Source organism: Egretta garzetta, unplaced genomic scaffold, assembly GCF_000687185.1.
Source record: "Egretta garzetta isolate BGI_Z169 unplaced genomic scaffold, ASM68718v1 scaffold179, whole genome shotgun sequence".
Lineage (NCBI taxonomy): Eukaryota > Metazoa > Chordata > Aves > Pelecaniformes > Ardeidae > Egretta > Egretta garzetta.
This window is the reverse complement of record NW_009270001.1, coordinates 3054242-3079349: the sequence shown is the minus strand read 5'-3', so window position 1 is coordinate 3079349 and position 25108 is coordinate 3054242. Positions and strand designations below refer to the sequence as shown.

Here is a 25108-nt window from a genome sequence, read left to right as displayed (position 1 = left end):
GAACAGATGATAGGACGAGGGGGAATGGTTTGGAGCTGTGCCAGGGCAGGTTTAGGCTACACATTAGGAAAAACTTCTTCACCGAAAGGGTTGTCAGGCTCCGGAATGGGCTGCCCAGGGAAGTGGTAGATTCCTCATCCCTGGAGGTATTTAAAAGAAGGATACATGAGGTGCTTAGGGACAGGGTTTAGTAGTTTAGTGGTGGGATGCCAAAGTGATTCTATGATTCTATGATTCTATTTTGTTGCCTAATATTAGGAACAGGTGATGTACAACTTCTCTCTCTTTGATTTCTCAAGATGCTTCAGAAGCAGCAGTGTCTGTGTCCCGAGTCCTAGTACTGTGTTCAGCTTCTGAGCACCATCCAAAGCTGGAAGGAAGTAATAACATCCTTAATTTGCATTCATTAGTGTAACCGATAATTGAGTAGCAAAATGTGGTTAAGTGAAAACAAGGACTGGAAGCTCAAAACCTGTCATCCCTCCAGCCCTCGTGCTCACAGAACCTGCTCTCAATCCCAACACCAGTCTCTCAGAGCCTGTTTCAGCCCTGCAAACCTGTCATTTCTCTCCCACCCTGCCCGTACTGCAGCCATATCAAGCTGCTGGGCATCAGCATTGATCTCACCTTCACCTTCCATGCTGCCTGTATCCCACCTAGCCAAGCCATGGGGCTCCTTTCTACACAGCATCACCTTGAGGAGAGCTGCACATTGCCCAAAGAAGAAGAAGGTCTAGGGTGTAGAGAAAGCATTGGAGGACTATTCAATCACCTCCCATTTTTGCAACAGCTGTCTACCTTCCTGTCCCCAAAAAATCTGTCCAAAAAACCCAATGACTAGGTTTGCTTATTTTAATGTGATTACTGTTTGCAAAATCAGTTGTGAGAAAACTGGTTATCAGCATACCATTTCTGATAGTTTCCCTGCAGGAGCAGCAGGCTTGGAGCCTGCTCTGCCAGCACTTTAATCTCACAGAATTGAACCCTGTGTGCTGTGTGCTATGTAAAAAGTGCTGAAATAAAACAACATCGAGGGTGCTAAGGATCTGTCTGGAGGCATTCAGGACCTGGCAAGATCAAGCTGCAAGTCATGCCTCTCCATTCTTAATAAAAATTGCTTTTTCGGAGGGGAAAAAAAAGAAAAATCCCTCCCCAAAATATGTTATCTTTGAAAAACCAATCTGCCTTTGCAAGACAGGCTGTAATTGAATCCCAGCTGAATGCAGCTGCAACTAGGGTGAGGTGCCAGCATCATGAACGGCATCTGGAAAACCACAGAGAACCGCAGAGTGGAGTTGCATAAGCTAAGAAGCTGTTCAAAATATATGCGCACGCGTGTGCATGCACGGGTATAAATAAAATAGAGAAAACTAAACAGGCAATCTGAGGCCAGAATAGCAGCAGTGGAGGAAATGGCGGCTGAGTACTCAGCCTCCCAAACCCTCTGGCTCAAGAAGCATCCTGCAGTGCCCTGTGATGATGACCCTCCTGCATCTTTGTTCTTCATCATACCCGGCTTCTAAGTGTGAGCCCGAGACTGTTTACTTCTTCTCCCCATCTCTCCAAGGAATATGATTCACACGTTTTCTGATTTATTTGAGCAAAATGCAATAAATATGCTGCTTCAATTTTAACTGCTGGAATGTAGCCAGGGTTTTTAATGAATCTGGCCTGTGCAATTGAAGTGGTCCAGGATCTCTAAAGCTCTGGGCACTGTTAGATTATACACACAGACACAGACACACACACACTCACCTCTCTCCCCCCACCTCCCGTTCCCTTGGGGCTTTCTGAGTCACATGCGACTGCAGGTTTTTCAGATTCATCTCTGGTTAAAATTAGCAAAAGCCTTTATTATTCAAGAAGAGGAAGGATTCCTATCACAGCTGCCGAGAACTGCCATATTTTTCTTGGATTTGCTGCACCGACCTATTATAATTTGGCTTTATCTGTTATTCTTTGTTTCCCTAAAAAATAGTAGCAAGGCTTGGTCCTGTCAACACTGAATTTTAATTAACAGTTCTTGAAGATCACTGCATTAATCTGTAGCTGGACCGTCATGGATTTTTTTTTTCTGTGCAGCTGGCATGTCTAAGGTTTCAATCTTTTATAGCAATGTTTTGTACCAAGGTGCCGTCAGATCTCTGCTGAGCAAGGCACCAGTTTTGCAAGCTTGAACAAAAGGTGTATTTCAAGCAGCTGTAAACACCTTGTTTTAGCTATCAGAGCAGGTGGCAAAGGGCTTTCGCACCAAAATCTGAAGGCATATAACCCAAGTGTGGTTATACGAAGTCAACCACCAGATTCATTCAATTCACAAGCTGCTTCCATTCAAAAGGAAAACAAAAACAGGAAAATGAGTTTTTTTAAAATGTCCCAGTTCACCTCGGCAGGAAGGTTTTGGCCAGATCCCAGGAGACAACAGCCCAAAAATCACCACGACCCGTGGGAACAGGCTTGGTCTGGTAGAAATGCAGTGCTATTGCTGGAGCTCCACAGTTTCTAATGGGTCCAAACCAAAGTGGAGGCACTTTGCCAAGGCCACATGGAAAAATCAGAGGATGTCAATTCTCCTGTGCCTCCATCTGCGGGTAATTGGTTGAGCACTAAAATTCACAACGAAAATTTTGTTTTAGAAAGATGATAAAGAGAACAAACAAAAGACAGGAAATTAAAATTTATGTAAACATAGTAGTTCCCAGAGCAACTATAAATGAGCCACACTGCATATATAGATGAAGACATAAAAGTTAATACCATGTGCAGCAATACCATACTCTACGTAGGTGCCCCTGGGACCATGTTACACTTGCTACGGGACCCATCATTTTGAACGGTTTGACTTTTACGCTTTTAAAGCCTCAAACATAACATTGCCCTAATGCCAGGTGGGAATAGAGCATTTGATGTTTATTTGTTTGTTTGCTTAAAAAGAGAAAGGACTGTTTGAACAGAATGAGACACAAGTCATCATTTTGCCCCCATTGCATAGTGGAGACAAAAGTTGTGTGGGCTTTGATCTCCAAAGATTTCTAAGTAGTTTTCCTGGGGAGGTATTTCTCTGCACTGATTTAATACTCACGAAGTGAGATGGCAGGAATGGAGAACAGCTCTCCTGTTGAGACAGGGCAGCGTCTGTTCAAACGATGAATTATAGTGCAGCGTAAAGTACAAGGCTTTTCCCTAAGTAAGTGTGGGAGTGAAGAAGGGATCAACTTAGCCATGTAAGCTTCAGATCTGAAATACCTAAACTCCTTGGAAACATGCCGTCAGCTTGCTCTTCTATTTTTTGCAAGTGGTTATCCTGAGTTTGATTCTCTGCTCCCTCATGCAGTTGTTGACATCAGTAACATGGGTGTAAAATGTCACCAGATCAGAAGGCAGCCGGCATTCACCTTGTATTTGTATTCATGACTATACAAGGAAGAGGGCAGCAGCAGGTCAGGCCCACTGAGATCCACAGAGATTACTTTGTCGATGTGGGATGTTTATGTTCTGATGGGGTGTTTTATAATTGACTCTTAAAACCGTGCTGCAGCCTATTTGTTCTGGTTTCATGGCGGAGCAGACTGGAACATGGCAACTGTTGTGGCTTTCCAGGGTCACTTTTTTTGGTGTTTTTTGGGGGGTTTTTTGTTTGTTTTTTTTTTTCTTTATGAAAGGCATTGCATCCCCTGCTTCGTCTTTTTTGCTCAACCCTTTCTGAAATCTCAAAAATGTAAAGTGTTTGGTTTAGGATCAGACCTGGCAAGCATCCCATGGGTTGTCAGTTCTGCTCACCCACTGGTGAGCTACTTTGGAGCTGGTGCTTTCCCAAGTCACACAGCAGGGACCGTGCCTAGGAGCAAGTGCCCCTCCTTGCTGTCCCACACCAGTTCCCACTTCCTGCCACAGCTTCTCCTGTGTAAGACCATGGCACCCACATGCATCCATCACAAGACCCCCCTAAAGGCACCCCCTCCCTGTCCCTCCTGTGGTGGTTTGACCTTGGCCAGCTGCCAGACACCCACCCAGCTGCTCTCTCACTCCTGTCTTCAGCAAGACAGGGGGAGAAAATAAGGTGCAAAAACTTGTGGGTTAAGGTAAAGACAGCAGTTGAGAAACATAACTGGCAAAACTTGCCCTAGACATTACCAGTCTGTGAAGACAATGTGATAAATGTGCATGATGTCCAGGGAAAATGTGAGCTGCGGAAGGGAACAAGTACTACACGTGATCAAGGTGCACTAGTGCAGTGAAACCAGGGCTGGCACCCCTTGGTCATCAGCATCACCTACTGACACCTCTATCTGCTCTGTCCAGCTCCTCCCTGTCAATGCAGGGCAGGCTGTGTGGGACCACCTGGGGAGCTGAGCCACCTAGCAATATCCCTGAGATGGTGGCTGTGATAGGAAATTGGGTTGTGGAACAGGAAAGTGAAGCTGCACCTCTCACTGGCCTGCGGTGAGGTGGTGAGGAGATGCTTTGCCTGTGATTTAAATGGCCACCCTTTGACTTCTGAAAGCTTGATGTCTGGGTCTGAGCTAACCAATGTGGGCAGTTAATCATACCCAAACATAGGCATCTATCCCAGGTGGAGTGACTTGACCTCTGGAGATGTTGTCTTCCCTCTGTTGATCATCTAAAATCCTAAATTAGCTTATACTTCATTGAGTGAAGCTTATACTTCATTGAGTGACTTGAAAACATTTTGAGTGTTTCTGTTTCTCGCTCCATTTCTTGTTCTCAAGTATTTTGTTTCCTTTCTCTGTTTAGCTGTGTGGCCCATTTCTCACTTCTTAAGTCTACTGTGACTGTACAGAGGGACCCCAGCCTTCACTGAAGCCAAACATTTCATCTAATTAATAATATTAAAAAAGGAGAGTGATACACTCTTTGTGCAAAAATTTAATTTTTTTTTCTAATTCCTGTTCAGTTGAAACAGCTCATTTCTCTTGAAACACAATTGAAATGTCATTAGTATTTTCATTAGCATGATGACTGATGACACAAGGCAGGCAAGTAGATTTGGGGCCTAGGCTGATAAATTTTCATGACGGTTTTGTAAGACTGTGCTAAACACTTCAGAAGTCACATGCCAAGTGGTTCCAGATCATTTAAAAAAACAGAAGTTTTTTTTTTTTTTCCTTTAAATCCTGGAATGAGAAACAGCCGCACAGTTATACAGAAATAGCACGGCAAGCCCTGGAAATGCCCAGCAGTTGCTAAACATTTCTTTTCTTCATTGAAACAGTTAATCTTCATTAATGAAGATATTTTTTCCCATCTCTGAGGTTCACATCTCTAGATGAAATGGCTCTTATGTTTGTGGGGAGGAGAGACATTCCTGTGGAGAAAGCCAGATTAAGACCTAACCATAACTTAGGCTGCCTTTAGAGGCTTTTTTAAGAGGTTGAGCTCGATTTAAGTGATACATGTGTGTAAGCCATCATGATGGGTTTGCTTCCAGAGCCTTTTCCCATCACTAAATGAACAATGAAGAATGGATAAACAAGAGGGGAGAGGAAGTGTTAAGCTTAGTTAGTTGTCTAATCATTCTGAGACATTTTGCCTTCTTTGCTCTGAGTTAGCTTCAAACACAGATGCAGAAAATTATGCACTTCGGGTGGCTTGTTCCTGTATCTATTAGAAAGGCTGTATTTATTTCATTGATTCCTTCTGTACATACTAGCAATTAGAGAGCTGTGTCCTATAAGTTCCTGTGTTTTTATCTCACCTGCAGTTTTGAATTGGGTTGTTGAATTTATTATTATTATTATTATTATTATTATTATGCTGTGTTTATTGGAAGAAAAAAAAAAGAATCATGTACTCGCTTCCGTATAATGTCAAGCAAAAGACCCTTATCACGGGACAGAAAAAAATATTTCTAATTTTCCTAAAGGATCACAGGAAATTTCCACAGTTTTAAATTTACTGCATGTGTACTTTGATGACTTGCATTGCAGCCGTTTTGCTTCCCATTCAGGGAAGAGTTGACAGGGCATGTTTGTGCTGCTCCTTCATTGGTGACAAGGGAATATTTACAACGATGAGGTATTTCCCTCCCCACAAGAGGCTTTGGGACAGGCGAAAACGAAGGCTCAAGCCTCGATTCATTTGCCCACACATAGTTGTCAACTGTCACTTGAGATGCCTAGGATATCCTGCCTGGCCTCCAGCTGCTTTTGCAGAAGGGCAGAGGTCTTGCCTGAAGCCCTTTATCACATCTGCCAGCCTCCCTTGGATGTTTCGAATACCACAGGGCATTTCAAATACAAACAGGTGCCCGTATAGAGCTTAGACCCAGGGATGTAACATCCAGATTTGAGCCTCTCCATTTGAGTAGGAGGAATTTAAACCTGAGAGATTGTGATTTGGCCACAGAGCTGCAGGGGGAGGATGGATCCTCCCGCCCAAATCTGGATATCTACAGCATACAGTCTCTATGTGAGCTAGGTTTCTCAGCTTTCATTCTAGTCAGTGAAAGTTTAGCCAACAGAGCCAATAGAAAGTAATTAATCTTGGACTAAAGTAGATCCCACTTTTTCAGATGAAAGACCCACTCCACTCTTCTGACTATATTAATTTGATCTTTGTTGCCTGTCATGGCAGCTTAGACGTACAGCTCTCACGTAGACACCCAGGTTGCAGCCACCTAAAGTTAGACGAGATGAACCCCTTATTCCCTTAGTTATTAAAAAAAATCCCACCATCAGAAGAGCATAAGTACAAATACTTAGATTTGGTTTTGAAGGTAAAATTCAAAATATTGAATTTGATTGAGCTGATTTACTGGGAAGGTTTTCCAATTGGAGAAAACAAGGCCTGAGCGTATTTTCGCACACAAACTGCTAAATTCAATGCCTTTGGACTTCTTCCTCCCAAGAAGTCTTTCTGCAAAACTTCCAAAGCCATGTTTTGCAAACAATTGTCTGAAACTGGGACCTATCCTTAGGTAAACCTGTACTGGAACATGGAGTGCTGAGCAAATAAAGTATCAACTTAATTTCAAGCATAAAGGTTGGTGAGCCTGTGCTTGGCAGTTTACTGAAGTTCATTGTTTTTTCCATGGTTTGATGACCTGACCAAAATCTCAGTCAGGGTCAGAATTTCAGCAGATTCAGCCACTGTTAAATCTTTCCTTTTGCACGATAAAATTCTGCCTTGTGCTATAAAATAAGCATATAAGGCTGAGGGGAGAGAAGTTCATTGGTTTAAGAACGTAAAATATCCTGTTTGGGCTCCAGTAAATGTGAAAACTGAAGACAGGCTCGCACCAAAGCTGTGCAGAAAAGCACTCTGGAAATTTAGAGTGTCTCAGGCATAGAAGTGCAGCATTCAAGTTGATAGGGTAACTCCAAATGTCAGCGGTTAAGTGCATTTAGAGTTTTCGCAGTATGTTCTTTATGCTGGTTCTTGTCAATCTGCTTTTCACCCGTTTCAGTAATAAGTGATTTCCCTCCTCCAGCTTCTTTCCAATCTATTCTTCGTCTCCTATTTCCATCTATTTCCCTATTTCATTCCACTTTGCACTTTTCACCTTTTTAACCTCTTCTTCATCAGTCAGATCCCTTCTTGTGTCTATACTCCACAGAGGCAGTCTCTGACCTTATTACATGTGGTCTCTTTGCCATCCTTCTTACGCTGCTATAGGAAGCAGTCTCCAGCAAGAATTTTAATGAAAACCACTCTCAATAAAGTATTTCCTTCAGAATTTTCCTTTGAAAAATGCATAAAATCCAAAGATTTTACACTAAAGTTCATATCAAAGAAATGGCATATCAGTGAGGTTTTTAATAGGATAAGAGGGAAAGGATGAACCTTAGGAAAAATTCTGAATTCTAGATATATCTGTTTGTTTGTTTTTTCTCCAGTCACAGTAACCGTGAGCTGGTAAAATAACGCCAAACGTTGTACTCTCTTTGGTCATTTCCAAATATTTTAGTTGTTTTCAGAATGCCATTAGAATAGGGACCATATACCATAATGTTAGCTATCTATTAAACTTCTTTGTTGCTGAGGTTAATTGGTAAAAACGCTTATGATCTTACCTATGCCTCTGTTTAAATAGATTTCAGTTTTCATACTGCAGTCAATTACCATGGTTTTCAGAATGAAAGGTAAAAAATACTCCATATCTATCGATCTGAAATACAGAAAAGGAGAGAGAAGAAGAAGGATAAATGCACTCCCAGAGTGCATTATTTTTCATCTCTGGTGCTGATAAAGCAAGCACTCATTTTAGTGATAAATCAGCATTAAAGTAGAATGAATGGACTCAGATATTAAAACAAAGCCAGCAAGAAACCTTCTAAAAATAAAACCTCCTCCGTTACAGTCTCCTAGATTGCAGGGTATATGGGGACTTCTATTAAGCCTTGAGATTTTGCTTCAAATGCATGTCATACTCTGAGTATTTCTCACTGTATGAACTGGGGCACAGCTTATTACAGATAAAGAGGAAAAATGAAATGACTAGGCTGCCCAGGAGGGAGAATGCTAGCTTGGAAGTCAGCACTCTTGGATGCTCTCATCAGCTCTGTGACTTTCAGCCTGTCCTCACCCCCCCTATTCCTAAATGCCTGCCACCATGGCATAGCCACCTTCGCTTGCAGCTGAGTGGTGAGTAGAAAGGTGTAGACCCCTCTGGGGAGTGGTTCAGATATTACAGGACTAAGTTAGATGGTGGAGATGCCCACCTGGTTCTTCTGTTTTCCTTTTGTGTAACAGTATGGGCAGTTGGGTTCGAGCAACATCCCCAAAGCTGTTTAGTTTTCTAACACAGATATCACCATAGGACTACTTAAACAGGTGTAATGCAAATATTACATTTCAGTTACAAAAACAAAAGATATCAGCTGAATTTGTGCATCATACAGATATTGTCTTTTGCTAAATGCATACACAGGGAGAATGAAGCCTTACCGTTTCTGGAGGAGCATTGTGCTGTTTTTTCTCAGCGGAGGTCTCAGTCAAACTTGTTCAGCAAGATTTTTGCTAATTATTTTGCTAACTTCTCTTGGATTTCATCACTTTTTGTATGCTGGATGTGCCTGAAAAATGAGTCCGTCATTACAGCAGTCCAGCTCTTGTGCCTCATCCGTCCTTCCCCCACTAGCAACCTGACTCTTCTGCCCATGCTTCACGCCAGCACTCTCCGACCAAAGCTGTCAGTGTCCCATTTAATCTGTGATAAATACGAACTGCTCCCAACTCCATTTGCCTAGGGGGTATCAACTCTATCTGCCACATTTTAAAATGATCATCCCTGTTGTTAAGAAAAACAACAACTCAAAACACCACCCTTGACTTTTCTCATTACTTACGAACTGAAATTTCCCCATCTGTCTTTCCTCAGCTGTGTTCTTGAAAAAGAAATCCTATCTTCCGTTTCCTTCCTCCCCAGTGAGCATATCCTCATCCGCTATGACAGCTCATCTCAGTGAGACTTACTCATCTCTAGGTAGTTCCTTTCTCCTAGCTGCAGGTCTTTTTATTTCTGCCCATCGGCTTACCTAATGGCTTTTTTATGCCTTAAAAAAGAGCCATCTAACTCGCTTTTCCACCTAATCATCCTCCCTCAAACACTTCTTTTTCATTTCAGTTCTTTCAAAGATTTTAATTTTTCTCCTTCTCCCGCTACAAGAGAATTTAGTTCTTTATCACTATGTATTAAATGATTCATTGGCTGAGATATTTCATGACAAATTTAATTTCTCCAACACCATTGGTTTCTATCTGTCTCTCTTGATTCTGCCAGTCTCCAGCAACTGTAAACTCTAACTTTTTGCTCAACTAAAAGTCTCAGGCTCTGGGCAGGAAAAGCCTTTGACTTTGAAGCCATTGGCAAGCCCCTTTAGCCTAAAGCTGTGCTCACAGGCTTGGGGCTTTGACACTGAATTACCCCTGAAAAACCCTCTGGTTTTTCTCTCATTACATTTATTGATTGGTCCCACTTGCATATAACTAACAAGTTCTTTTACTTTGATCCACATCCTACTGGAAATCCTCATTTCACATGCTCATCACTTCCTGGCATGACAGAATTTGGTGGTTCCTTCCATGACATTTTCAAATCCCAGTCTCACTCTGAAGGTCTGCGGGACCTGGGAAGCACATGAAGGGGTCCAGAGGGGACTGGCTATGAGCAGACTTACATCCTCCTTGGGTTATTGTCCCATACTGTCCTGGAATATTAACTGCTTCCACCAGCTCCATTAAATCCATTTTCATCTTTGAGTACACAAAGTACTGAACTTCCAGACACACATCACTTCATCTGCCATGACCGAAGCTGTACATAGAATCATAGAATGTTTGGGGTGGGAAGGGACCCCTAGAGGTCATCTAGTCCAACCCCCCTGCAGGAGCAGGGACACCTTTAACCAGATCAGGTTGCTCACAGCCCCATCCAACCTGGCCGGGAATGTTCCCAGGGATGGGGTCTCCACCACCTCTCTGGGTAACCCATTCCAGTGTTTCACCACCCTCATTGTAAAGAATTTCTTCCTTATATCTACATCCTTCATTCTCGGTCTCCTGACTCAGGCACCTCCCGTTTCCACACTGGCAATGTGCAGAGGAGGAGGGAATGCAGTGAGATGGAGGATTCACGATTCTTTCAGTAGCACTACAGGAAAAAAACAACTCTAAACAAAACCAAAAGGCAAGGCTCAAGACTCCATCTCCTAGGAAGTCTAATTCACTGAAAATATAAGCCTGAAACAGGCAGAAGATTGGCCTTTTGTGTCAAATTGCAGCTGATCATCCTCTTAGCTGGAAGGGCAATGGGAATTTGAGACTTATCCTGCTGATGAGCAAAATAACGCTCCCTTATCCTTTCCTCTTCAGGTTTAGTCCTTGCATGGCTAACGCTAACAGCTACGTTGTTTTCAGACATTGCATGTCTGTGTAAGCTGCAGATTCCTGCATCCTGCAGCTCCACACAGCCCCGGGACCTACCTCCCAAAAGTGGAAGATGATCTGAAGCCTCTATAAGACAACCCCACAGCTGTCTATAGCAATAGCAGCTGCTCTGCTTGCTTAAGCAGTGCCTTGAGAGGCTTCAGGTATGCAGCAGTTGCCACTATGCTCTCTGTCAGGAAACACAATTATCTTCATAAGGAAGTGAAGAGGAAGACTTGCACTGTGCTTCTTGAACTCAGGCGCAGAGATTCACCCAAGTAGAAAGGAATGGCAAGATGCATTTAACCTCATTAGTTTCAGTAGGGCTGACTTTGCGCAATCCATCAGTGTACAGATACATTAGGGGAACTAAACTATTTCCACATCTCATTTACATAATGGATGGGATGTGAAATGAGTCCTATGGAAGAGAAGCGCCCTGGAGGCACTAAAGTTTATCACAATATGTAAGAGTTCTTTTAGATCATTGCATTAAATTTCCACTAACAAGATAACAAATTAATTGTCTGTATTACTGTACTAACCCAAAGCGGATAAAGTGTATGATTTCAGCAGAGGAAGGCAGCTGTTTAAGACAGCTTGGTGGTTATAGGAGGAGGCAGAAGAGATTAGTATGTCTCCAAGCATTTGTGTGCCATGATGCCAGCCCTCCTCCTGCCCCTTTAAGAAATCTGGCTCTTCTCTAATCTGATGTTGGACTTGAGCTTTATTAGTGAAGTGAGGGAGAATGAGTAAATCAACTGTATCAGACAAGCCTGAGGACATCTGGAAATTGATCATTCTGCAGAAATAAGCACTCTGTGTTTATTAGCTGGGAGTTCATCACTATTGCTTCTCTTTATCCAATTCCTAAGAGATTTCAAAGCTATCATCATAGCATTAGCTCTTCTGACTGTGCTACTGCAGATAAAGATCAGAAGATCTATCTAATGATGGTTTTCTCGGTCTCCCTCTTTCTTTCTCTAAAGATACCCTGATTGAAAAAAAAAAAAAAAAGAGACAAGAAGTAGGAAAATAGCTGGAATGAAATAAAGCAGTCTCCGTGTCTTAATTTTTTGCCTGATGGCGATGAGAATATTTTTATTATTATTATTATTATACAGGAACTTGTTTTTATTCAGGGGGACACATTCTGCAGAATAAAAAATCCCTCACAGAAGAGGTGGAATTTGGAGTTTCTAATGTGGTGGTGGAAAAGGGAGCAAGATAAAAGAACCTAAAGCCATAAAGCAGTGCTGTACATTGAAAGTACAGTTATTTTTAAATGATAATACACGTCAAATAGAAGCCAGGGAAATGAATTCCATAAGTTAGAAAGGTAATAATATTACTTTAAGAAGAATAATTACTTTCCTTAACTACATTTATCACATAGTAATTCAGTTCTCCCTTCTGGAATATGATGCAATGCCAAACTTTTGACTGATTTTTTTAAAATCAGCCTTAAGAAAAAATTCACCCAGATATGGTGTTTCTTCTGGTTCTTTATTCAAAATGAAGGAGTTATCAAAATGCAAATACTATGACTAACTTAATGTTTAGATGTGCATTCCTGTACGGCTACATTGAGTAGCTACATTGTACAAAGACACGGGGAGAAAAATCATCTGTAAGAGTTTTCCGATAACAGTGGTCAGATGCATAAACAATTTAAGTACAGCTGTGGATTTCCAGAAATCTGTGGGGAGTATGAAGTCCAATGCAATGAACTCTCTAAAGAAAAAACTTTCCTAGCAGAAGCTTTACTGACATCAATTTTTATCAGCTGTTTTTCTCTGTTCTCCAATGACGAATTAACATTTATTATCTCTTTTGAACTGGCACTTAGAGTTCCATCCTGGGTGTGCATTGTGCTAGACTCTGTACACAAATTAAAGAAGAAAAGGTGGATGTTGTCCAAGAACTTTTCTATGTAAGTACAAGATGAGAGAAAACAGATGAATGCAATAAGCAGAGCGAGCATGATTTAACAGTAAAGCAAGGGTAGTTAATTAATCCGTCTGTACAGAGCCTAGCACAATGGAGCTAGACCACATTACTTGCAACATAAGTACTTAATAACAACAACAATGACTAGTCCTTTAAAATTAATGTATTAATTATCATTCAGAGCTTATAAGTTGCTTAGCCAGTGAATGCAGAATGCCAGTTTTTTATCCAAAGTATCAGGGGAGACATAAATCTTAAAGAAAAAGGCCAGTTTCACATCAGTATTGTGTTCCTTCATACACAGCCTTTCTGCCAGTCTGCCCTGAACTAGAACAGTGCTTCTCCTGATTCACCCTTCTACTTATGATTATTATGATTATTTATTTATAATCATACCATCATTGTTTTTGGTTCTTGATAATCTTCATGCCTGCCCTTGCTTTTGAAGTTGTCCTTTCCCTTTGCCCTTTCTCGTTAAACAAATGATGATTCATTTCCTCCCTGCTTTGCCACCCATTGCTCGCTTGCGTGTGCACGCAGTGTTGTCTTGTGCTGTCATCAGTAGGACTCGGGGAATTTAAGGTGTCAGTCTTTCATGGGATGAAGCAGGGTCTAATTTGAAGGAAATGCACGAAGATCAACAGGCGATAAATAAGGTCTGAATAAAGCCACCTGTATACATCAGCTTGTGCTCTCCCTGGAGCAGGGACAAAGGATAAAATACACTGGAAACATGGATGTGTGTATGTGAATTTTAAACTCTTGAGCCCATATGATGGTGTTGCAGATTATTTATTTTCACCTGATTCAAAGATGGATTGAGCTGGGGGATTCTCTTATGTAAAGCCTTCTGAACAGAGCACCCCAAATGAGAAGAAAAAGCCCAAGGAAAGGTGATGATGCTACATCAGCAGGTCCATTCACTGAAGGGATAGACCTCCCACTACTGCAGCATGAATCACAGCCTTGTGAGCAAACCGCTGAACCTCCGTGGGTTTCCAGTGTGCTCTGAGTCTGTTTGCATTTTGGTATCTGTGAAAGAAACCTGATGGTTCTTCCCTATTGGCTGCTCCAAATCCATAAATTACTCCTGTTCCTCAATTTAGATGAGAATTTCAGTGAGGTGAGTGAAATAGGCCAAAGAAACCAAGTGGCTAAAACAAAAGACAGATGGCTGGACCCATGATTCTCTAGCAATGAGAGGCAATTGGGCCATGTAGACTTCTAAGTAATTCATTACATTTGTATCTCTTCTGTAGGGGGAGGTTTTTCCTCAATGATTTGTATGACCTTGCTAAACCCAGATAGGTGGTAATTGAGCAGCAACTACTTCTTCAGAAGAAACAGAATAAAAATATTGAAAATATTGACTCACCCCAAAGGCAGTAAGCAGCACTTTGGTCTTTGACCTTTAAGCATCCTAGGGTAGTCAATAACCTGGCTGTTAGATGCTGTGCCTGCCACTGATTTTGATTTGGGAGTAGTTTAACCTTGAACCAAGATCCAAGTAACCACGGCAACAGGAAGTCAGCTTCTCCATCCAAGGAGTGGGAATCCATAAATCAAGGTCCCTAATGCAAACACTGTGTGCAGGTAGAGATTTGAGAGGATAAGTGGTTTGTGAGGGATTACCTTTGAAAAAATGAATGACTGTCCCTTGATATGTTGAAGCACAGCTTCACAGAGACTTTTTTTTTTATCAATAGAGGTCAACAGGTTACAGCTGCATGTTTTCATACGGCTCTTTATATAGGCCCTTCAGTTTAATTAGAACCAGATGTTGAATTTATGAGGTTGTTAGCATTATTATGTACCATATGCACATGCATATATGTGTATGTGTATTGATAACATACACTCACATATGCACATTTCTTGCACACAAACCACATTCATGAATAAATAATGTTAAGGCTCAAACTCAAGCACTATAGAGCAGTGAAACCTCAATTTTGCATATGCACAGTTCCATAGTGCTGTGCTCCCATAGGTGTAATTACCTGGTCAAATATCTGTTATTCTATGGGATGCTGCTTTATTCAATCTATAGTGCTCACCTAATGAACAGATACTTGGTAGCTGGATTTTCCTCTCGCTATTCAGTATGTGACATCATGCCTCATTTATTCCACATTCCTAAGCCTTGGTATGAATCGATGAATGTTTCATGAATGTTGATAATTTTATTTTTGCATCTTTAGATGAGGCGTATATCATTGTTCTCATTTGCAATAGAGAAACTGAGCAGAGAGAGGTTGAAGTTGAATGGATACAATTTGAGGTGCTCAACACTTGATTTGAGGTTCTGGAAGGATGTGTGGTCTAATAGGCAGAAACTCCTCTGCATATCTCCACCAAGCCATGACATGTAATTCTGTCTCACTCCTGATTATTTCTGCATTCAGGCCCGTGCTCTGATAAGTCCCAGGCTGATATCAGGTCACAGGTCCATCAGGACTTCTATGTCTGACTGGGCCACTCTGTAGCCCTGTCTTTCAGACTCCTCTCACCAGTGAAGTTCTTCTGTGCCTGAGCCTTCTGGAGATCTCTTCCACGGTTTTTGAGACAAACCATAGGTCTCCTGATATTTCACATTTCATGTGCAAGGGACAAGGGAAACTGTTCATAGTAGTTCCAAGCTGCAAATACATGGAAATATTGGTTGCTATCTGGAGAGGCTGAGCACAGCCAACAGGCGTAGAAGTTTGTGCAGCAATTTCTGGCTCTTCTTCAAGATCTTCTTGATCTTCTGGGATAGGCATCAGGGTACTCGTGGGAACTCTTTGAAGAACTACCAGGTGCTATCCAGGTGCAAGCAGAGATAGCAGTGGGGCTCACGGCTGTGAGAGCCAAAGGTCCCCATCTGCTTGACCTGACCGGCTGTCCAGGGGGATTTGCTGCTAGCCTGGAGCTTGGATCAGCAAAATTATGGAGCACACCAAACCAAACCTCAGTGGCAAATTAAATCAAGCAAAGGTGGCAGGAGCCTTGTATGAATGACCAAGGATCCCCTGGGTAATGTCGGGTATATAAAGGAAGCAAAAAAGAGGTGAAAGCAGGAACAGGTGACCCAGAGAACTATAGAGACAATGTCCAAGCATGCAGGGATGGTCTTAGGAAGCCAAATTCTGTCTGGAGGTCAATCTAGCAAGGGCAGAAGGGTAACAAGAAATGTTTCTACAGGTACATAAGCATCAAAAAGAACCCTAAGGAAAATGTGGGTCCACTGCTGAATGGAGGAGGGACCCTGGTCAAATGTCAGTCCAATAAGGGCAAGAAGAAAGAGCCAGGAAGCAATAGGCTGGCCAGCCTCATCTTAATCCCTGGGAAGGTGATGGAGCAAATAATCCTGGAAAGCATTTCCAAACGTATGAAGGACAAGAAGGTGACCGGGAATAGTAGATGAAGGGAAAATCATGCCTGATCAACCTGATGTTGCTTATCTCAACTTCAGAAAGTCTTTTAACACTGTCTCCTATAACTTCCTTATAGACAAACTGATGAAATACAGACTAGATAAGTGTATGCTGAGATGGACTGAAAACCATCCATCTGAACTGCCAAAGGTTTGTGATCAGTGGCACAAAGTCCTGCTAGAGGCCAGTCACTAGTCATGCACTTAAGGTGTTTATACTATTTAATATGTTAACTAATGACCTGGGTGATGGGGTAGAGCGCACCTTCAGCAAATTTGGAGAAGACACAAAATTAGGAGTAGTAGTAGTAGTTGATGGGCCAGAGAGTCATGCTGTCATCCAGAGCAACCTCAACAAGCTGGAGAAATGGGCTGACAAGGAACCTCATGAAATTCAATAATGACAAGTATAAAGTCCTGCATCTGGGGAAAAATAAACCCATGCACCAGTACATGCTGGGGTTGACCAGCCAGAAAGCAGCTTGGCAGGAAAGGTCCTGGGACTCCTGGTGGACAACAAGTTAACCAACAATCTAGAAATATGCCTTTATAGCAAAGAAGGCCAACAGCTTCCTGAGCTGCGTAAGGAGAAGCATTGCCAGCAGATTGAGAGAGGTGATCTTTCCCATTTATTCAGCACTACTGAGGCCACACCTGGAGTACTGTGTCCAGTTCTGGGCTCCTCAGTAGAGTAGTGGCATAGACACATGAAGAGAGAGTCCAACAAAAGGCCACAAAGATGACTGAGGCTCTGGAGCATCTCTCCTATGAGGAAAGGCTGAGACAGCTGGGACTGTTCAGCCTGGAGACAAGAATGCTTAGGGGAACCTTACCCATGTGTGCAAATGTCTGATGGAGAAAGAGTAAAGAAGATGGAGATAGACTCTTCTCAGTGGTGCCCAGTGTCAGGAGAAGAGGCAGTGGGCACAAACTGAAATTTATGTCTGAACATCACAAAGCACTTTTTTCCTGTGAGGATCACTGAGCACTTGAACAGGTCACCCAGAGAGATTGTGGAGTCTCCCTCCATGGAGATATTCAAAACCTGTCCAGACGTAGTGCAGGGCAACCTGCCCAAGCTGACCCTGCTTGAGCAGGGTGGGGTGGACTAAGTGATCTCAAGAGGAGCCTTCTGATTTCAGCTGCTCTGTGACTTTTGAATCTTCAGATAATTTAACTGCTAAAATCTGATACATTTTATCTGAGGCCCATGTACATGTTGGTATTTGAAAAGAGAAGGAATCTATGAAGGATTACCTTTGAAAAATAAATGACTGCCCTGGATAAATTGAAGCCCAGCATCGCAGAAGCTGAGAGAGGTTTTCATAAGTTGACAAAGACACAACACGAAGTGTTCTCCATAGCAGACTTCTGCTCTGGTCTCATGAGAGTGAGGCTACTGGATTTCTACAAAGCAGCAACTGCTAGGAGTTTTCTAAAATGGGCAAAAGACCTCCCAGTTGTATATTGAAAAGTGACTGAGGCATTTTAGCCGCCTTTCTACTTGGTAAATTCATATACTTATATATGTAGTATGTATACACACACATGAACTTGCAGAAATATTACACACAAATTGGGTGGATACACATGTATTAGGCAGATGACTAATATGTAAAATTTTAATCCTAACAGTTTAAATTTGACACACCTATAAGTGAACAAAATGGGTTCATGGTTCATTGTTAAGGGAGGAACCTACTGGCCCTGAGCACATAAGTTTTATTTTTCTCGATTATTTGACCTCTTTGGTACATTTCTACCACTCATTTCTTCTGCATTGTAATCCCTAGGCAGAAAAACATATGATAAACCTTTTTTTTTTAAACTCCTACTTCTTTAATGATTTTTAAGGTAAATTTTCATTAGGAAGGGAATTCCTAAAAAATAATCATAACGTACTTTAGGGAGGGAATTAGATACTGAGTCTGTTCCCAAGGCCTGCTCCTTACTCAGATGAAACATCCACTGAGTCAAGCCATTATAGAAGTGTGTGAGTGTGGAGAACACACTACCCAGAGAATGACAAATAGACAATCCCACTAAATACAGACATGAAGCATGTCTGTCCTTATACATATATCAGATTGGCTTTGCTTGAAGAATAAAAAGTAGTAATGTGGAGTTACTATGTTGGTTTACTATTGTTTATAGGGATCAGTGATGGTACATCCTGAAGCAAAATTATAAAAAAAAACCCAACCAAACCAGTCAGGATCCTAGCTAGTATCAAAACCATATTACAGGCACATGTGCAGGACAATATGGAAATATATTGGGTAGCAAGGACAACAACTGACTCTTTTTTTCCAGATATTCCCCAGAGAGGTTGCTTCATCCAAATTTTGTTTCCTTCCCCAGGAATTGCAGGTCCCCACTTAAAAGCAGACCAGACTTCACTTCACGGTAAAATGGAAAGTTCTGCTTGTAACATGATGACCAGAAGGAAACCAGTGGCTGTTGACAGTGTTGCAATGCCGACTCCAGTATTATCTCTCCTACCTTCATCATCAGCAACCTCGGAAGCAGGTAATGTTGTTTCCTTCCATCCCCTCTATTTCTTCCCCATCTTCTTCCTCCTGGCACTGCACTGAATATGTGCTTGTACTGCTCGTCCTGATTAGAGAAGTAGCTGCAAATGTGCATATCTAATGTGATAATCAGGCTGTAATTTTTCTAACACTTTCTTAGCATGATCATATCTTGGCATATCAAATCTATTTTATTCACATACCACCACTTGTGTAATAATGAGGGCACAAGTAGCACCAGCCCGTATGGTCTAACAGGGGACTCTGAAGAAAGACTCTTGGGTTCCTTTCTCAGCCCTGTTGTTCATTTATTTGAATGTTTCCATCCCTGTAGCATGAACATGTCGAATACACAGTGAATAGCTAAGGAGCAGCTGAGATTTCTTTCTGCATACTTCACTGATTTTAGCATAATATTCTGTCTTGCAAATCTGAAATTGTCTGGGGCAATGAACAGTGATTTAAAATGTATCAGAATAAGTAAGTCAGAATAGCATGTTTTTCAAACAACTTATATTTTGTGCTTCTATTTTAAATCAGATCAGAAAGGTGATAGCTTCATATAGTCAGAAATTGAGCCAAGTCATTCAGGCATCATCATGCCTTTTCTTGAGCATGGATAGAGAAGTTAATCTTGCATTGTGCCTTAATTTCCAGTGAACGGGGAACCCACAGTACATGACCCTGCATGCAGCCATTAGGAGTTTCATAGTCTTGTCAAACCTTTTATTCCACATTCACAAAAAATATATTTGCATCACTGAGTTATGGAATGATTACATATTTAATTATGCAATTGCAAATGCTGTTTCAGTGCACTCCTTTTGATTTTACTCTCATTTCCTGAATAAATAGCGAAAACAAGCAATCCATGCTGTAAAGTAGCCTCTGTAAAGACAAAATTTTATATTAAAAAATCAGGATTCTGTGTTCAGTCTTAAATACTTTCCTATATATAAACTAAGGACAGACTTTTAATGCAGCAGAGAATGAAAGCACACAAATATTTTATGATCAGTTTCAAGATTAAAGTGTATGCTTGACTGCATAGTTCATTCTTTCCATTTTCAGAAGTCTAATTAAATTGTTGGTTTATCTGTAGCCCAGATGTTGAAATAATTTAGTTGAAAACTAAAAGAAACTGTGTTAATGGGAAAACAGGACAGTGCTATGGGTTTCCTGTAATTAATAGGGAGCTCTTTGAAAATTTCTCCATTCAAACCAAGTCAACAAACTGAGCCCAGCTGTTGAGCAGTCTTCTCTGTGCCATGTTCTTGCAAGTGGCCTCAGGCAACTCCAAAGGGATGGAGAATGACAGGCAGTAAGAAGGATCTTCAGTACTGCAGACATAACAAAGCCATCCAGAATAAAGTTAGGGGGGTGATGGAGAACTTCCAAGGAGTCTGACCTACCTGGGCTCACCTCCTCATTCAACACCACTGTGCTGGAGTGGGTCCTCCAGCCTGCTTTAAGCTGCCCTTGGAAATGTATGGTTTTGGTAGAGCTTTCTCTCTTTGCCTCAGAAGCTATTTCCAGTGTCGTATCAATCCTCCCTGACTTCCCAGCACAGCCTGTGGCCATTTCAATTTGTCTCTGTCTGTGAGATGGAGCCTCACTGCACCTCTGTACCCTGAGGTACAGAGGGGAGAAACACTGGGCCTCCATGTGCCTTATTTTAAATGTGTAGTGCTGGTTTTTAAGGCTGATGCTGGTTCTTGCTTACTTGGGGCAGCTAGGTAAAGTAATTTGGAGAGTGGGAAAAAGATGAAGGAAAAGTACAAAAGCCGTGCTTCATCAAGTATTTCTAGTTTCTCTTCAATTTGGGCTGGATTGTGCCAAATAGTTTCAGGTTTTCATGGAGGGAATGCATGGCCCTGCACCTGGGGAGTTACAGGGAGATAACTTTGCCCAGGCAGCAGTGTCTTCCCACTGCATCGTCAGCACCTGGCGGTTGCCATCATGTTGTATCATCTCTGTGGGAGCATATTCCCTTTTTCATATGTCTGCGTGCAGACGTAGTGTTACTATTTCCCACCTCCTCTTCACCTCCTTTTAGATGAATTCCACCAGATAGCATAAGAAAAAAGTCTTCCTCCAAACCAAGATTTCCATGTGCAAACAGCAAAGTATGTGCAGGAAGACAACAACAAAGCCTAAAAACAATGCAGACCAACTTGGGTCCAGGGCTGGGTAGGGTCTGTTGGGACAAAATGGAAAAGATTAGTACTTAGCTTTGGTTTTCGGCAGAGCAGTATATCGCATAGCAATATAGCAAAATATTTTATATCAAAGATTGCTCACCAAGAGCTTCCAGATGAGTTGATAACACCTAATGGCTCTCACTTCAATAGTGGTTTATTTTGGCAGATCTCCCTGATATTTTGTCATATGCACACCTCATCAAATCTTCCCCCTGCAGACCTATCAGACTCTTTTCCACATAGTCTCCATACTCCAAATGTAGAATCAGATGTCTCTGACTCTCAATAGTCAAAATAATATTGGGTTTCCTAATATCTCCTTTAAAAATTTTGACTTGAAAGCATATTACTTATTCAGTACATGCATTCTGACTATTGGCAGACTATGCAACACAACTCAAATACCTTCTAGAGATTGCAAGTTCAGAGGCTTGCTAGGAAGAAAAGAAAAAGCATTATTAGTAGCTTCTAACAAGCTTCCTGATAACATCATAAACACCCCAAAGCATTTACAAAATAAAAATTAATGCAGTAAGCCAGCACAGAACAGCATATTTTTTTTTCTCTAAATAAGAAAATGAGTTTCAGTCCAAAAGAAAATGGGCTGTCAGCCTGCAAAGTTTTAGGAGGGCAAAAAAGTATCTAAACAACTGGAAGGAACATGCTGAGAGTGGTGTTCCACTTACAGATTTACACCTAAGTGTAGCTATCTACCCATAACTGTCTGCATATCAGTTACTTTTGGAGAACTACGCAGTTTGGCAGAAAGCAGATGCCTATGTTTGCTCCACTCAGGCACTGTCTACTCACCATCAGGTTCCACTGAGGACACTCAACCTGGGTGACCTCGACCTCTTGGGTGCCTAAGACACCCATTGGATTTGGCAGGATGGATGGGAGACCTGCAGCTTCCTTATCTAGTATCAGGGCATCAGAAGGGTGTCTGTGGTCACCTTAAGTTGCATTATGATCCCATTTCAGAAACAGAGGCCATACTCTACTGACTGTATAGAACAGATCTCCGTTGGCTTCCATAGGGTCATAATACTAAGCTGCAGAAACAGCTGACTACAGACAAATCTCAGTAAAGACATAAAATCTTTGCAGATACTTGGCCAATGCTTTACTTCATATTTGTTTCCTGTCCTTTGGCTTACTTTCTGTCCAACGAAAGTTGAGAGCAATGCCAGATCTCCTGATTTCACCATGAACCTTGCAATTATTCCTCTATTTTTGCTAAAATTCCCATCTTCAAGATGTCCTTCACCAATTGAAAAATTTCAGCTTTACTTTCTGGAAAAAATTGCGTCTTGAATATGGGAATTAAAAAAAAAAAGTCTTGAAAATGTGCACTCACAATAGTAATAAAAGGCAAAAGGTGGACAACAAATATGAAGACTGTGCAATATATTTGATTTCTTAAATATTCTGACCCGAAGCTACTCTCAGGATCTAGGAGGGTCTCGAAGGAGTCGAATGCTTAGGGCTAGAAATATTGGGACTATATATGTCAATCATCAGTGAGGCCAGATGAGAGTAATCATTTTGTGTGAGAGGGATCTAACCTTTTTTTGATCAGATGACTGAGAAATAGCTTGCTGCCACTTGCCCTTAGGGCTCTTGCATCCACACTTTTTAGGGTGACCTACTTGAGGGGAATTTTGTACAACTAATTAGCTTATTTAATTTCCTTTCTCTTTTACTTTGGTACCAAAATGACTGCATTCCTCTTTTCTTTTGTCCTCTGTGGATCACAAACTGCAAGTGGGTTTTATTTTTCTTTTTGGTGTGGGGAGTAGGTTACATATGGAAAATGTATTTTGTTTTGTAATTAATGAAAGCCAGACTTCGGGAAGTTGGCCATCCAGGTCTTTATTTATAAGAGAGCATATGTCTGTGTTTTGTTTATGACTCACTCCTACTTCTTGCATTGTAACTCGGGTTTGTTTACGCAAGCTCTTTGCTGAATCCAATCAACATGGTAGTATAAGAGCCAATAATTTATGTTCTCTAAGAGGGGAAGACAGTGAGTGAGGTCTGTATGCTGAATCTGTCATAGCCCATAGTGAGCAAGAGGAGATTCTACCACTTGACTGCTCCTGGTTATCTACAGAAAATGCGACAATAGCAACTTTATTTAAACTACAGCTAGAAGATTAGCCTGTTAGCCATGAAGGGAGTGATAACCCCTAAATGAACCTTTCTCGAAATCTTGGCTGCTCTGGAAACTTCAAGGATTTCAAACCGAAATGACTACTTGACAGCCAGGTGTAAATTAAGTTTGCAAGTAGATGTGGGCTGAGGTTAATTTAGTGGGATATTTTATTCTTTACTGAAAAGAAATTCTGAACACCATCATTTCTTTTCCAGCAGTGCAGAACAGATATGTTAGGAGTGAAAGGGAGCACCAGTTATTGCAATAGCAGAATTAATACATTCTTTTTCTCTCAGAAAGGGGTAGTTACTTATAATCCGTGTGCAAATCCTGAACTCTGAACAGATGCCACATTCAGTAAAGGACAACGAGACAATTTAAGTAAAAGAAGCAAGGTTTCGTGTCCTAAGCAAAGGACCAGGAGCCAGAGCTGGGTACTCTTTCCAGCTCTGACAATGACTCACAACGTGACCTTGGCAAGAGGCTTAACTACTTTGGAATTTATTCAGATCTAAACTAAGTGATCTGAACCAGGAGTATGCTTACTTCGGGGGCCATTAAAGTCAATTATATGACTGAGTAGTTTCAGCTAGTGTCTGCGGAGATGATAGTAAAGAAACTCAGGCAAGGGTAATGAATTTGCCATAGGTGAAGTGACCCACACAGTTCGTCTGTGCCTGGTAGTTTCAGTAACAAACACTTTCATACCAACCGGCATCCATGGCAAGAATTAAAGGCCAGGGTAAAGACATTAGGAGGATATGTTTGGGGTATAGGAAGTTTAACAGTTATGGCGGGCCATGTGACACCTCTGCTAAACAGCCCTTCCTTCCCTCCCACTAGAATTTTAGAAATGAGAATGAAGCAAACCCATGGTAAAACATTGGTATAGAAAAGCTTTATTGCTTTAGAAGAGAGGAGAGCTGTAGAGAAATCTCTGAGGACTGCTTAATAGTCAAAGTTGTGTTTTAATTTAGGACAGTAAAAAAGGAGGTAACAGCAATTCTTCTGGGAAATAATGTAGTAAATAATCTTTTAACATTCTCCTAGTCGCTTTTTTATGCAGAGTCCTTTTTCAGAGCCATTGCTTCTTCAGTAGTCATATTCAGCTTATTGAACTTAAGAGCATCTAGTCTTCATGACACTAAAAATGGATGAAGGAGGGCTTCCATTTGCTGTTTTTTGACCCACCACTGTTTCTGTTCTTTTTTCCAAACAGCCAGCCCACCACTGAAAAAAAGGTTCAAGCGCCGTGAAATCGAAGCAATCCAGTGTGAGGTGCGCAAGATGTGCAACTACACCAAGATCCTGTCCACGAAGAAGAACCTGGATCATGTGAACAAGATCCTGAAAGCCAAGAGGCTGCAGAGACAATCAAAGACAGGCAATAACTTTGTCAAGAAGCGGAGGGGGCGTCCTCGGAAGCAACCCCTCTCCTTTGATGAAGACTCCAGAGACCAAATGCCCGTTCTGGAAAAATGCATTGACCTTCCTAGCAAAAGAGGTCAGAGACCGACACTCAACCCTTTGATATTAGCCACACCACCTCCTCTTCCTCCTCCACCTCCCCCTCCCCCTCTCCCTCCACCCCGAACCCCCCGACTTGGGAAAAGGAAAAGCAAGTCTCCGCAGGAGGAAGAGGAGGATGTGAAAGTGAAGCGGCACCGGAAAGGCAGAGGGAGCGAAAGCGAAGGCCTTCCCTAAAGCCGGCACACCCCATCGGATGTTGGGTGCCGGTAGAGGGGCACGCCGGGACTGAGGGACTGGAGGTGCACAGTCCACTTTGCCCTTGTGGCAGCAACAGACTCATTCATCCCTTTGGCAGCCAGAACCCGTCAAGGAGTGCTGTGCCAGCCAGGGTTTGCATATACTTCTTCATCACTTTGCCCCAGGCCCCCCAGAAAAGAGGGGGAAAGGGTGGAGGAAATTTTGGGGATATGGGGGGCGGGGGTGTGTGTGTGTCGAAGTT

At 41.9% G+C, this 25108-nt stretch overlaps 1 protein-coding gene across 1 annotated transcript in view; it reads left to right on the top strand.

The window, feature by feature from the left end:
- Window positions 1-24843, top strand: part of SETBP1 (SET binding protein 1) — a 261896-nt gene extending 237053 nt beyond the window's left edge. Inside the window, exons 5-6 of the mRNA XM_009647701.2 lie at window positions 18614-18781; window positions 24359-24843. Coding sequence (XP_009645996.1) covers window positions 18614-18781; window positions 24359-24843 — 653 coding nt within the window. The remainder of the gene's footprint in view (window positions 1-18613; window positions 18782-24358) is intronic.
- The last annotated feature ends 265 nt before the right edge of the window (window positions 24844-25108 follow it).